This window comes from Parus major, chromosome 1A (genome assembly GCF_001522545.3).
Source record: "Parus major isolate Abel chromosome 1A, Parus_major1.1, whole genome shotgun sequence".
Lineage (NCBI taxonomy): Eukaryota > Metazoa > Chordata > Aves > Passeriformes > Paridae > Parus > Parus major.
The window spans coordinates 47,009,279-47,021,453 of record NC_031773.1 but is presented as its reverse complement, the minus strand read 5'-3'; the positions used below and the strand labels follow the sequence as shown (position 1 = coordinate 47,021,453).

At 53.3% G+C, this 12,175-nt stretch overlaps 2 protein-coding genes across 8 annotated transcripts; one reads left to right on the top strand and one right to left on the bottom strand.

The window, feature by feature from the left end:
* Positions 1–378: 378 nt before the first annotated feature.
* NAGA (alpha-N-acetylgalactosaminidase) lies at positions 379–5,587 on the bottom strand. The gene is made up of 8 exons (XM_015628008.3): positions 4,991–5,587; positions 4,447–4,621; positions 4,127–4,304; positions 3,753–3,847; positions 2,931–3,092; positions 2,245–2,442; positions 1,893–2,036; positions 379–1,644 (listed from the first exon to the last, which is right to left on the bottom strand). Exons 1-8 carry the CDS (start codon positions 5,311–5,313, stop codon positions 1,462–1,464), a joined length of 1,458 nt encoding a protein of 485 aa, XP_015483494.1. The 5' UTR covers positions 5,314–5,587; the 3' UTR covers positions 379–1,461.
* Positions 5,257–12,107, top strand: PHETA2 (PH domain containing endocytic trafficking adaptor 2). 7 transcript variants are annotated; one of them, XR_004497602.1, is made up of 4 exons: positions 5,658–5,743; positions 6,687–6,899; positions 7,303–8,908; positions 11,715–12,107. XR_004497602.1 is itself a non-coding variant. In XM_015628012.3 (3 exons), the coding sequence occupies exon 3, from the start codon at positions 7,311–7,313 to the stop codon at positions 8,118–8,120; it is 810 nt and encodes a 269-aa protein (XP_015483498.1). In that variant the 5' UTR covers positions 5,257–5,334; positions 6,687–6,899; positions 7,303–7,310; the 3' UTR covers positions 8,121–12,107. The 7 variants fall into 7 exon arrangements, 4 of the variants coding, with proteins under 4 accessions (XP_015483498.1, XP_015483497.1, XP_015483496.1 ...); XR_004497601.1 differs by having other exon boundaries at positions 7,303–9,476; XR_004497600.1 differs by having other exon boundaries at positions 7,303–10,788.
* Positions 12,108–12,175: the final 68 nt, after the last annotated feature.

Below are 12,175 nucleotides of genomic sequence, written 5' to 3'. Positions count from 1 at the left end.
GGCTGTCACCACACTGCTACTCACTACAGCTGCATTCATAGCACCTCTTCTATGTACATTACACCAGAGGGAAGGCCATTAAAGTCTTTAAAAAAAACTCCTTGCCAGCAATTTTTTTCCAGCAATGGAAAAATAAGTATTTAATAAGGAAAATGGCACTTGGCTATAGACTGTAAGATCTGTTTCCTTAGTGCCAAGGAATGCTGCTGCCCTGCTGAACATGTAACTACTGGAAAGCCATTTCCTACTCTGCATCACTCCAGCCTCTGACAGGAAACCAGTTCTATTTCCTAGCATAGTTGTTCCTGCTTTGAGGTAATGACCCTGTAATCCTACATTAATCAAGCAGCTATAGCTAGCAATACATGAGACAGAGTCTGTGATCTACTTCCATTTATTTCAATCAGTTTGCCTCAATCACTCTCCAAGAACAAAGCCAGCTCCTTCTTTTGTTAGCAAGTCTTTCCTTATTAGAACTGCAAGCATTGTGTTCAGTATCTTGACCCTGCACCCCAGAGAAAGTTTCTGGAGAGGTCCAGAATCAACCATTTGGTCCTTCAGGAACCAGAGTGGACAGATGACCAGGAGCCCTCCCACAGCTGAATAGAGAATTTTTTTTTTTTCCTAATCTAAAATGTCGTATTTATCCAGTCTGAGGCTTAATCTTGTGTCACCTAGAACTCCTCCATAGGTAGACTGCTGTATTAAGGTGAAGCAGTTGAGGCTTTAGTGTCCTGACACTCACTTCCAGTTTATTAGTGCAGGCTTCTCCTCAGGATAGAGCTGTGGATGCAAAGATCCTTGGGAGAAGAAGCCTTTCCCTGAGAAACCCTGAGTTTTCAGCCTGCTGGAGCAAGCAAAGCCTCACTGCACAGGACCATTATGCCTCCAAGAGCTCTTGGTCCTGGTGCGGATATGTGGGAGAGATGCAGCCCTGTAGACAGCCCCTTATTCTAAACCAAGCTGATTAGAGCAAAAGAAAGAAGGTGACCAAGTCTGATCCTTGAGGTTAACGCCATCACACACCTGGGGTGTGAGGCTGTGGGAAAAGGGGATGTCACAACCCTAAAGCACCAACTAAAGCACCCAAAGCCTTTCTACAGGTGTAGTTGAAACAGCTTCTGCAGCTGCCAGTAGTACCCAGCTCAATGAAGGTGTCAGAGCTGCCAAACTTCAGTCGTGGCTGGATTCTACTTGTATGGCATCTTCCACAGGAGGATCTCAAAAGGCTTTGCAATCACCGAGGCAGTATGCTCTGCACACCCTTAGGCAGTGGGCAACAAGAATTCCTGATTTACACAGACGGAGCAGACATCATCAAGCTGGTACCAGGGGATGGATGGTCACTGCCCAGCATTGCTGGGCTCACCAGCAAAAGGCACTTGTGCAGTGAAGAGCCATGTGCTCTGGGGTCTCACAGCTCACCCTGGCACTGGTCCACATCCCATCCCCTGGGCCCTGTCACACAAGGGCTGGGCGGAAACCCTCGCCAGGGGCTTGCTGTCTGACAACGTGCCAGGGTTGTACCGGGAGTGCCATGGGACAGAGATACCACATCACCACCCCTGAGGGGTTAATAACCACTGAGAAGTTGTCTGCTGTCTTTAAGGCCCCGATGATCTTCCCGACATACACATCTTGTACCTGAAAGAGAGAGATGGAGCTACCAGCCATTCCAGACCTTTCACCTTAGGGTCCAGCTATGCTCACTGACATGGCACAGTGGGACAGGGCACAGCAGAGTGACCCAGTGGGCAGCTGCTGCTTCATCCCAGAGGCATGGCGTTAGAGTACTCCCTCTCATCCCCCAGCAAAATGCATAGAGATCTGGGAAGAGGGGGATCCATGTGCCATGGGCCTGCCCTGCTCTGCAGTGTGTCAGTGGGGCTCACCTCATACACAGCATCCTCAGGGAAGTGGAGCTTGGCCAGGCTGGTGGTGTAGCGGAAGGGCATATCTGTCCTCCGGCTGAAGAACACAAGGGCACTGGCAGCCTGGGACAGGGGGCGCAGAAACACCTCGATGTGGGATTTCTCCTGGAGGTGGGGATAGGTAGGTGAGGCAGAGCTGCTAGGAGCAGTGTAACTTCTGACTATGCCCTGTGGGGCTGCCACACCAACAGGGCCCACAACTCCCACAGCTTTCCTGCTCCTGTTCCTCTGCATTGTTTCCCTCTCCCTCTTTATTTTGATGCTCTGTGCTACTTCTGTCTGCTCTGCCAAATGCATCTGCTTTCCCCCTAACCTTGACAATCCTGCGGCCCTGGATTCCCAGGGGGTCCTGGTTGATCTGGATCATCAGGCGGTTCTGCAGGATCTCCTTGGCACTGGGGGAGATGGTGCGGAGATCCGTGGACATGAGGAGCGGAGCTGCCATCACTGTCCACAGAGCCATTTGGGAGCGTGACTGCTCGTAGCTAAGGCCGAAGTTTCCAATGATGAGCTGGAGAGGAGATGATGAAAATATGGAAGAAACAGAAAAAGGTTAGAAACTTGTCTGCTTGTCATCCGTGGTGATGCTGCTTCCTGCTGGGAGGGAATGCACAAGGGAAACCTCACACGCACTTTTGCTTCCCCTTAAGTAGTCCACCACTCCACCACTGCCATCACAGCCACAGGGAGAGCTCATCCCTGCTAGCAACATACATTCAAATGCACTCATTAACATTCTTTGTTTCACCACTATTTGCCCTCAGGCTATGCAGGGAAAGACGAGAGCACCTGGAGAACTTGACAGGTGAATTCAAGTAGTGAAGGGTTCGTTTCAACCACGGGTTTTTCCCCACAGCTTAGCCAAGGACAACACCAGCTTTGCCTCTGCATCAACAGGGCTCCTTCTCCTGGAGCTTTTCCTTTACTCTGCCCTTAGAAGGGGATCCCTGGAGATCCTCATCCCCAGACTGGGCCAAAGCACCCAACACCCAGCCGCACCATGTCCGGGTCGTTCCAGTGACCGGGGCCAGCTGCTGGCTGCAGCACGTCCTGGTTTGTGAAGAACCAGTCCACGATGGAAAGTACACTGTCCCAGGAGTCCTGGATGTCATCCCAGTTACGCCACAGGTTGCAGATCTCTGCCAGGAGGGTGTAGTTCACCTGACAAGGAGAACAGTGTCAGGCAGGAGAGAAAAAAGAACTGTTCTGCAAGGTGGGGGAGACAGGGGCAGCACTGTTGATTGTTGAGAGCTGCACTGTCCAGAAAGTGTGTGAAAGGCAGAGGAATCTGGAGAAGGGCAAGGAGGGAAGGGTAAGGAGGCAAAATCCTACTATGTCTGGGCACACTCCAGTACAATGGAATGTCTGGCAAAACAACCATAGAGGCCATGGAGAAATATGATAAGCTATCAGCTCCAACAATGAGAGCAGTTCAGCACTGACTCAAGAAGTGAAAGAGGAAATAAGTGAGTACAACCAATTCTCCAGAAACATAGAGTAGGAAGATTATCCTATTTCAAGCACTGAAACCAGACAGGATTGTCTCACAAGAAGATTGTCAGGACCAGCCCCATACCATCTGAGTAGGGTGAAAAGGATACACCCTACAGCCTTCTTCCCACAAACTCCCATCACCTAGCCGTATTGGGACCCCCAAGAGTCCCCAGATGCCTGTCAGGAAGGCCACATTCCCTCTGGGGAACTGCAGCACCATCCAGGGGTGGAAAAATAAGTGGGGTGTAACACTTATGGTGCTCCAGCAAGAGCTCCTCCAGGACACAGGGAACACAGGAACTTGCCAACAGATGGGAAAACCCTTACCTTGGGGGGAAGACCCCCCTGATATGCTGGCCAGCTGCAGGAGTAGACAATGGGGCGGCCTGTGGCATTCAAGGCCCTCGCCATTTCTGGGTATCCTTAGGGAGAGAAGATGACAACCAGTGAAGGGGGTGGCTGCCAACAGTCCATGTCCCAGTAGCAGCCTTTGTCCCAGCCCACCCAGCAAGGGGAATACCAGGCTAGCCTGGCTTCCTTCCTTACACCAGCTCCAGGGCACACAAACTCCAGCCTCTTTTCCCAACAGCTGCAGAAGGAGACACAAGGGAAGAACTGGCTGGCTGAGTGCTGCTGCAAAGGGCCAGTTACCCCAACCCAAGCAGCAGGGGGAGGAATGCCAGAGGCTGGTGAATTTTTACCCTTTGCCTGCTCCTCTGCAGACGAGTAGCACCCATCCAGCTTCAGCATATCCACACCCCATGCGGCAAAGGTCTGGGCATCCTGCTTCACGTGTTCCAACATGGTGCCCGGGTAGCCCCCACAGGTGAAGACGCCCAGGTCACCATAAATGCCCAGCTTCAGCCCCCTGGCATGGACCTGTGAGGAGAGCAGAGCTGCAAGGAGCAAATGAAGGCATCCAAGGTATCTCCCAGGTATCAGGGTCCTCTATTGCTTCCCAGCTCTCCCGCCATACTGGCACGAGGACAGAGATCCCCAGTGTCTCCCAGGAGGCACTCACATAGTCAGCTAGAGCCTTAATTCCGCTGGGAAATCTCTTGGGGTCGGGAACCAGCTGTCCAGCCGCGTCCCGCTGCTTGGCAGACCAGCAATCATCAATGTTGATGTACTCATAGCCCAGCTCCCTCCAGCCATCCTCTGCCAGCCGGTCTGCCATCTCCAAGAAGAGCTGCTCGCTGTGGATTGAGGAGACATGGCAGGCTGAGACCCTGTGACCCTTCTGCCTCACCAGGTGAGGTAGGCAGAGGGATTTGGGGCTTAACTGGGGGCTCTGGAGGGCTGGTCCGGGCTATAGGAGGGTCTCCAGCGCTCCCATTTAAATCCTGTCCGTGTTTAGTGATCTCACCGAGGGGGAAGCATTTCCCCGACTGCCTGAAAAGCCTGGCCACATCTTTCAGCTCTGAGGGCTCTCCGTCCCAGCTCTGGGGGAGTCTGAGCCTCCCGCCTCCCACGCACCATCCACCCCAGGGCCCAGGGCCAGAGCCAGACGGTGCCAGAGCCATCCCGGGCCTGAAGTTCGACCCGACCGAGCCCTATCCGCTGACCTGATGCAGTTGCGGGGATCAGCCTGGCAGTCCACGTTACAGCGGAACCTCTCCCAGGACATCCAGCCCATGGGGGGAGTGCGCGCCAGCCCGTTCTCCAGGGCCAGGGAGGGCAGCGCCAGCGCCAGCACCAGCACCAGCCCGCTCAGCACCATCGTCTCCATCGCTGCCGCCGGGGCCCAGAGCGACTCTCCCGGCCCGGCCCGGCCCCGGCCCCGTTCACATGACGCCGTCCGCATCACCTGACCGACCGCCCACGCCTCCCGCCCGCCCGCAGCCACCGCGCCCCGCCGGTGTTGCACCCCGCAGCAGTGCCACCCCATCGCTCCCCCCGCTGCAACCCTGTCAGTATCGCACCCTGTCCGTGCTGCACCCCACTGCTGCTACACCCCATAGCTGGTCCCCATCAGCACTGCGCCCAGCCCGTACTGCACCCCATTGCAGCTGCACCCCGTTGCTGGCGCCCTGTCACCTCCGCCCCCGTGCCTGCTGCACCCCAACAGCGACTCTGGGGGCGGGGGTTTAGGTCCCCCCCAGGTGGCGACCCCGCAGAGGTGTCGGGCGGAGCGAAGGGGTGCGGGAGGACGCGGCTCCGGTCTGGCTGCGCTGTCCCCGGCCCCCCCGCTCCCCCCGGCCGCCGGCGGGGCGGTGCTGCCGGCGCGGCGGGACGGCCCCGCCGGCCGCTGGAGCCTTCCCCCGCCCGGCCGCGGCAGGGCCGGGCTGCCCCGCACCGCCGAGCAGGAGCGGCCGGAGGTGAGCCGGGCCGGGGTCCCGCAGGGGAGGCGCTGGGCAAGGGCCAGGCGGCGGCCGGGCCGGGCCGGGGCAGGGCGGCGGCGCGGCGGGAGCGGCGGCGGGGGTCGCAGGCACACGACGAACACACACACGGAAGGGCACACACACGCACCGAGACACTCAGCCCCATTGCACAGGCGTGCGCCCGCACACAAAGGCACAGAGCCCAGCACGGCACACGTGGGACCCCCACAGTCCCCTCGGTCAGGGCCGGCCTGGGCCGCCACGGCTGTGCGCAGCCTGAGTGTGCCAGGCTGGAAGCTCCCCAGGGCAGAGCACCTCCAGGGAACAGCCTTTCCTTGTGTCTGGTCGGGGTCTTGGGCATTTTTCAACTGGGGTCTGTGCCCCCATGTCCTCAGCTGTGCCTCACAAGCCCTGATGGGAGAGAGGGGCTCCGGGAGGGATTCTGGATGTTGCTCAGCAGTGGGGAGCTCCTAGCGCACAAATCTGTCCTGGGAGTGGTGGCTGTGGTTTGTTTTCTGCATATTGCTATGTGTGGAGTTTTAGCGGTTGGAAATCCTTTTGCAATTGAACAATCCACAAAGGTTGTGCTGATTCTGACCTTCAAGCCTCTGTTCTCCTTGATTTGCAAAGTCGCCTGCCACAGGGCCTCCACAAATGGGGCAGTGACAGCTTCTACAAAACATTTATTTTTTTCTTTTACTAAACCCAAAACAAACCCAGGAGCCAGAAAACAAAGTCACAGGAACACTGGCCAGAGCTGGCATGGGGCTCAATCTTTGAAGTGAGTGCATGTTCCCGGAGTTTTGCCATCCCAGTTTCCAGTGCAGCTTGCCTGCAGTGAGGACCCTGGATTTCTGGGGTGGGAGTGACACAACTCTTAGCTCTGCCAGTCCCAAACTGTTCTGGTTTGTAACTCCTTCATCCTTTTCCTCCAACAAAGGATGGTGCTCATCACACTGAAGCTTTGGACACCCTCAGCTAGGGAGCAGCCTGGCCAAGGAAGACAGCGAGGCTTTGCCGTCTGACCTGCACAGCTGGTACAGCACCTTGCACCCCCCTGCTAGTGAACCTGCTGGAGCTGGGAGTTCTGCTGCCAGGAGGGCTGGTGGGGATGGTCCTGCATGGAGACAGGGAATAGAGAACAGGCAGAAGTGTAAGTTCCAGAGCCCTTGTGTCTGAAATACTCTCCTTATCCTGCTTTCTAATGGAGAGCAAAATGAGTGCCTCGCAGGCAGAGAGGCAAATTTCTTTGATGTGCCCCATTAAAAACCAGCAGAGTAGGTCACCTGTGGAATACCAAGTGAAACAGCGGTGTGGGCGTTCCCAGGAAAGGCAGGTGTCTGGGTGGTGAGGCTCGGGTAGTGACCTCCTCTTTGCAGCAGCGAGGAACGAGCCTGCCCTTTGTGGGGGTACCTGTTGAGTTAGACACTGTCCTGTATCAGTGGCTGCTAGAGTCGGGGCTGCTTTTTCCTGGGAGCAGGATCAGGCCTCTTCTGGTGGGGCCTGTGCTCCTCACACCAAGACAACCTCTTCCCCCTCTCTTCCTCTGCTCCTAGGTGGGGCGATGAAGCTGAATGAGCGGAGCGTGGCCCACTACGCCACCTGCGACTCACCCGCTGACCATGCTGGCTTTCTGCGCAAGCGGGTGGAGCGGCACCACCACCATGCCCACCACCATGGCACCTCCTACCAGCGCCGCTGGTTCGTCCTCAAGGGCAACCTCCTCTTCTACTTCGAGGAGCGGGAGAGCCGGGAGCCCATGGGGCTGGTGGTCCTGGAGGGCTGCACTGTGGAGCTGTGCGAGGCCGCTGAAGAGTTTGCCTTCGCCATCCGCTTTGATGACGCTGGTGCCAGGGCTTACGTGCTGGTGGCTGACGGGCAGGCTGCCATGGAGGCCTGGGTGAAGGCACTCTCACGGGCCAGCTTCGACTACATGCGGCTGGTGGTAAGGGAGCTGGAGAAGCAGCTGGAGGAGGCCTGCAAGAGCTTGGCTGCTTGCCGTAAGTCTCCACAGAGATCCTCCTCTGGCAGGAAGAGGCATCTCTCCAACCCTGCCTTGCAGCCTCTCCAGGAGAAGCCCACCACCCTGGAGAATGGCTACTCCACGTGGAGTAGTGGTGGTAGTGTCGCTGGTGGAGCCACCTGCAGTGATCACGATGGGGGACAATCGAAGCCCCCGCCCCTGCCTCCACGCCGGCGCTCGGCCGCCGGCAATGCCACAGGATCCCCAGCACCTGGCCTCTCACCAGCCACGCCAGAGAGCCCAGTGTCACCGGAAACGATCTGCTTCTCCAAGCTGCACAACTGGTACGGGCAGGAGATCGCAGTGCTGAGACGGGAGTGGCAGGAGCGGCAGAAGAGGGGACACCCGTGACTGGGGGTGTAGAACACAAGTCAGTGGCCAGCTGATGCCCAGCGGCCTGTTCTGCATGCAGAAGAGTGAAGTGAAGGACGCTGCTTGGCCTCTGCCCTCATGAGTGTCTGAGTGTGCAGTGTGTGTATGCTTTACCTGGGAGGAACCCAGATCTCCTCTAAACCTCACATTTAATTTCCATGAGGCTTTATACAGCTGGAAGATGTGTAACATCAGGGGAGCCACCTTTATTTAAACTCTTTCTGCTGGAAATAGGAGCTGCCCAAATCAGCACATATGCAATGAACCTCAGCCAACGAGCTTGGCCACTTGCCGTTCTGACATGGTGGATGCTCCGGATGTTTCATCCCCTACCTCTCCTTCACCACTTTTTTTTTTGTTTTGTTTCTCAGCGTGGAAGTTTGCTTTTGACCAGTGCTTATTACTGTCTGTGGTCTTGTACCAAAGTCCTTCTGCCTTTGTTCTTTTGCAGCAGGTAAGGCTGGGCTCTTATGAAGTGCCTCTGATAGCCACTGGCCCCAGTGCATGCCTCCAGCCTTGTACCTCTCTTACTACAGGACATATGAGCCACTGCAGCTGTTGCTGGGGCTTTTGCATTGTTTTTTTACTTCCATCTTCACTAACCCTTCTTTCAGCTAAATCCTTCAGGATGTGGATATCATGGTCTTGCAACTGTCTCTTTGTGTGCTCATACTCAGCAGCAAGCCTGAAATGGAGACAGAGCTTGGCCTGAAGCCACAGCGAGGACACCGGAAGCTCCCCAGGGCTGATCTGGACTCTGTCAAGCGGTAACCAAGCCTGCTAATATCACTGGCTCAAGGTTTCTCTGTTCCTAAACAGGGATATAAAGCCTCTTTGCCTGGGCAGGAATAAATTTCTCAGCCTTTTCTTAGACCACAGCCCCTGCAAAGTGCCATATAGGGCTCAGTCAGCTCATCGGGCTGTTTGCCCAAGAGGGTGTCCAGAGCCAGACTCCTGCAGGGCCTCTCTCAGTGTTGTGGCTCTGCCCAGCTCCTGGCAGTTGGAGGAGAGGCTTCGAAGGAGTAGAGAAGGAGAGAGGGCTTCACTTCTCAGGAGAAGTGAAAGTGTGGGAGTGAGTTGTGGATGTTGGCAGTGTCTGGGCTTGCCTCTCCAGTGTCAAAGCCATATTGCTGCCTTCTACCAAGCCTGCACCTGGCCTGCCAGCACTTCCCTCTGATTTCATGTCAGCATTGCTTGCCTGATCTCTGCAGCACATCCTGTTCTCCCAGCGGGCTGGGAGGGCTGCGGGGAGGCATGCCTGTCGCCTCACTATGGAAACATCATCATCCATCAGGAAGTCAGAAACCTTGGCCACAAGGCACACGGTACAAGTAGGTGGGTGCCAAGTCCAGGGACTAGAACACCCTTGGGATGGGGTTTTAAAAAATCTCACTTATCTAGTTGCATGCTTTCCACCTAAAACAGTTAAACCTGGTTTTATTGTCCTGTTTTATTAAAGAGCTTTGCTAGGAAAGCAAAAGCCCATTTCAGGTCATGGCTGGCTGGGAACCTTTCTGGACTTGAACACACTCAGCTTCCTACTTTGCAATAGCCTGTGGAGGTAGCCAACACAGAAATCAAATTAATTCTATTAACTCTTGGTGCCTTTTAATGTGTATCTCTGGTAGTTTTGGATGATGAGCTTCCAGCCACCTGCCTAATTATGGCTCAATGGTATATTAGAGGAAATCAGATCTTAAATTAGATCTTAAAAATTATTTTGGGCAGTGAGAGTGTAACCTTCACTTGTGAGTAATGCAATCCAGTCCTCTCCAGTTCATGGTTGTATTACTTCACAGTAACTGTCTTCAAGTTTGGGAGGATTATTTTTGTTCCGCTTTTGTGAAAATTGTTCAGAAAAATCAGGAGCAGGTGGCCATGGGGCAAGGCCCTGGCTTCATCAGCAGCTCAGCTGGTTGGACCTAGGGGCAATTTCTGCTTCCCTACCCTGCTGCTTGAAGAGTTCAATACTGCAGCATTCCTGGCTGCATGCGTGTCCCTTTTCCCATGCCAGGGCAGCAGCATCAGGGGATTGCATTACCTGGTGCCTCCTTGCTTTGAGCATGGGTATTTTGGGACCAAGGTCAAATTTGACAAGGTCAAAGCATTTTCCTGTGGGTTTTTGTTTTGTTTTGTTTTTTTTAATATAATACAGAGAGAATATTACTGATGTCTCAGATTAACATAAGGAAGATTGACAGTAAAGACTCAACTTCCTAAACAAATCAAAATGTGATGGCAACTCCTACGTGAGACCCAGGAATTGTGACTGACTTGAAAGGGAAAATAAATTAACAAAGCCAGTTCTGTCAGAACTGAAACTGAGACAGTATTATTCATTTCAGGGCAGTCTCATTTTTAAGAAGCTTAGTTTGTCTTAATAAGCCAGGATTGTGCCCGTAACACTACTAAAGAGCTTATATTTAATGCTTTAATCTGTCCCATTCAAATGGCACAATTTCCACGCTACCTACCTTGGCGTTAGCACATATCCCAGCTAAATCCCAAATCCTGCAAATGAGGCACTGCGCTCTGCTTTCCTTCTGATTGCATTTGGAGTAATGTGGTGTTTTATTCTGCAGTGCTGACAAGAAAATGGCCAAATCCTGATTCACATTTATGCTCAGCCCAGCCATCCATGCCTTTGGTAGGTCTCCAGAGCACTCCGTGTCTTTGGATGTGCTTGATCAAGGTTTCCTCACCATCCCAGGCAGGCCCTTTTTCTAAGTGAAATGGGCCACAATTGCAGCCATGCCTAAATTTGTATGGGAATACAGGTGTTTTAATGACCACTTGCTTCATTAGGCAGGAATCACCTGAGTGCTGCACTGCCTCCTCAGAGGTGGTAGCAGCTGAGCCAGCCCAGCTGAATTGGTTGTGCTGTCAGTGCCTTTGAAGCAGCCCCTAGGCAGGAGGTCGGGATTTCAGCTTCCTGAGGTTGAACATTTAGCTGCCTAATGGAGCAGCCGGTCTGTCTTTCTGCAGGCAGAGATTGTTACAGGAAAGGCAGAGAGTTTTCACTGCACATTGTCCCTGGCAGCAATATAAGACTTATTGCCAGCCAGGTTTTTTTTTTTTCCAGTCGTTCAGGTTTGGACTGTTTCACCTCTTGTCTCCACTTTCCCTTCTTATTTTTAAAAATAGAGAATGTCTATCTAAACAGGTTTCATGGCAAAAGGGGAGCTGAACACTGAAGGTGAAAGGGTACTTTTCTAAAAGGACTGAAGTAACATCATTTTCTAAGAATTTTCTTTAGGGCTCAAGCAATGAGAGAAAAGTGCTAAAATTAAAAAAAAAATGAAAGAGGAAGGGCAATTCTAACATTGCCTTTGTGAGCTGTGCCAAGAAGGACTTCTAATCCTGCTAAAATAGTTGATTAAATCCTTACATTTTTCTGAGGCTGCCATTTCAGATTTGAGCCTGTGCTATATAATTTCTGCATATCTTTATTTTGTAAAACTGTGCTTGTTTTCCACTGAGTCCAGGTGAAGAGTAACCTGAAGGTTTTACCCGTGGCCACTCTTAGCCACGTGGTGGACAATCATGACCAAGATCAGACATTTTGTGTTACAGTGGCTACCGCACTAATAGTGCCTGGCAGTCCCCTCAATGTTACCTCTCTCGGCTGCCCTTGTATGGAAGCTGAAAAAAAAAATCCCGCTGAAATGTACAGGGGCATCTTTCACCAGCAGCACCAAACTCGTGCTCTCTCCGCACAATTGCCTGGAAAACACTACGAGCAACTGCCTTTCCAAGTGCTTCTATTTTTAGGTAGGACGTGTTCTTTTTTTTTTAGGAGGCGGTTTTGCATGCGCCTTTGTTTTACACGCGGAACTTGTTATTATACATTGCATTACATTGTTTAGAGTTTGTTTTACGCGCGGAACTTGTACTACGTATCTCATTACATTGTATATTATGTTTGTATTTTATGCCAGGAAGCCGAATAAACCGGTTGGATTTGTAGCCCTTGTGCTGCCATTGGAACCGTGCAGCCCCGGGACGTGTCTGCAGGGGCTGGCCATTCCCTCAGA

Coding starts and splice junctions, on each gene's coding strand:
- NAGA (XM_015628008.3), bottom strand. CDS start 5,313: ATGGGGTGGCACTGCTGCGGGGTGCAACACCGGCGGGGCGCGGTGGCT. Junction 4,305..4,446: donor TTAAGGCTCTAGCTGACTAT/GTGAGTGCCTCC, acceptor CTCTCCTCACAG/GTCCATGCCAGGGGGCTGAA. Junction 2,443..2,930: donor ACTGGAACGACCCGGACATG/GTGCGGCTGGGT, acceptor TCTCCTCTCCAG/CTCATCATTGGAAACTTCGG.
- PHETA2 (XM_015628012.3), top strand. CDS start 7,311: ATGAAGCTGAATGAGCGGAGCGTGGCCCACTACGCCACCTGCGACTCA.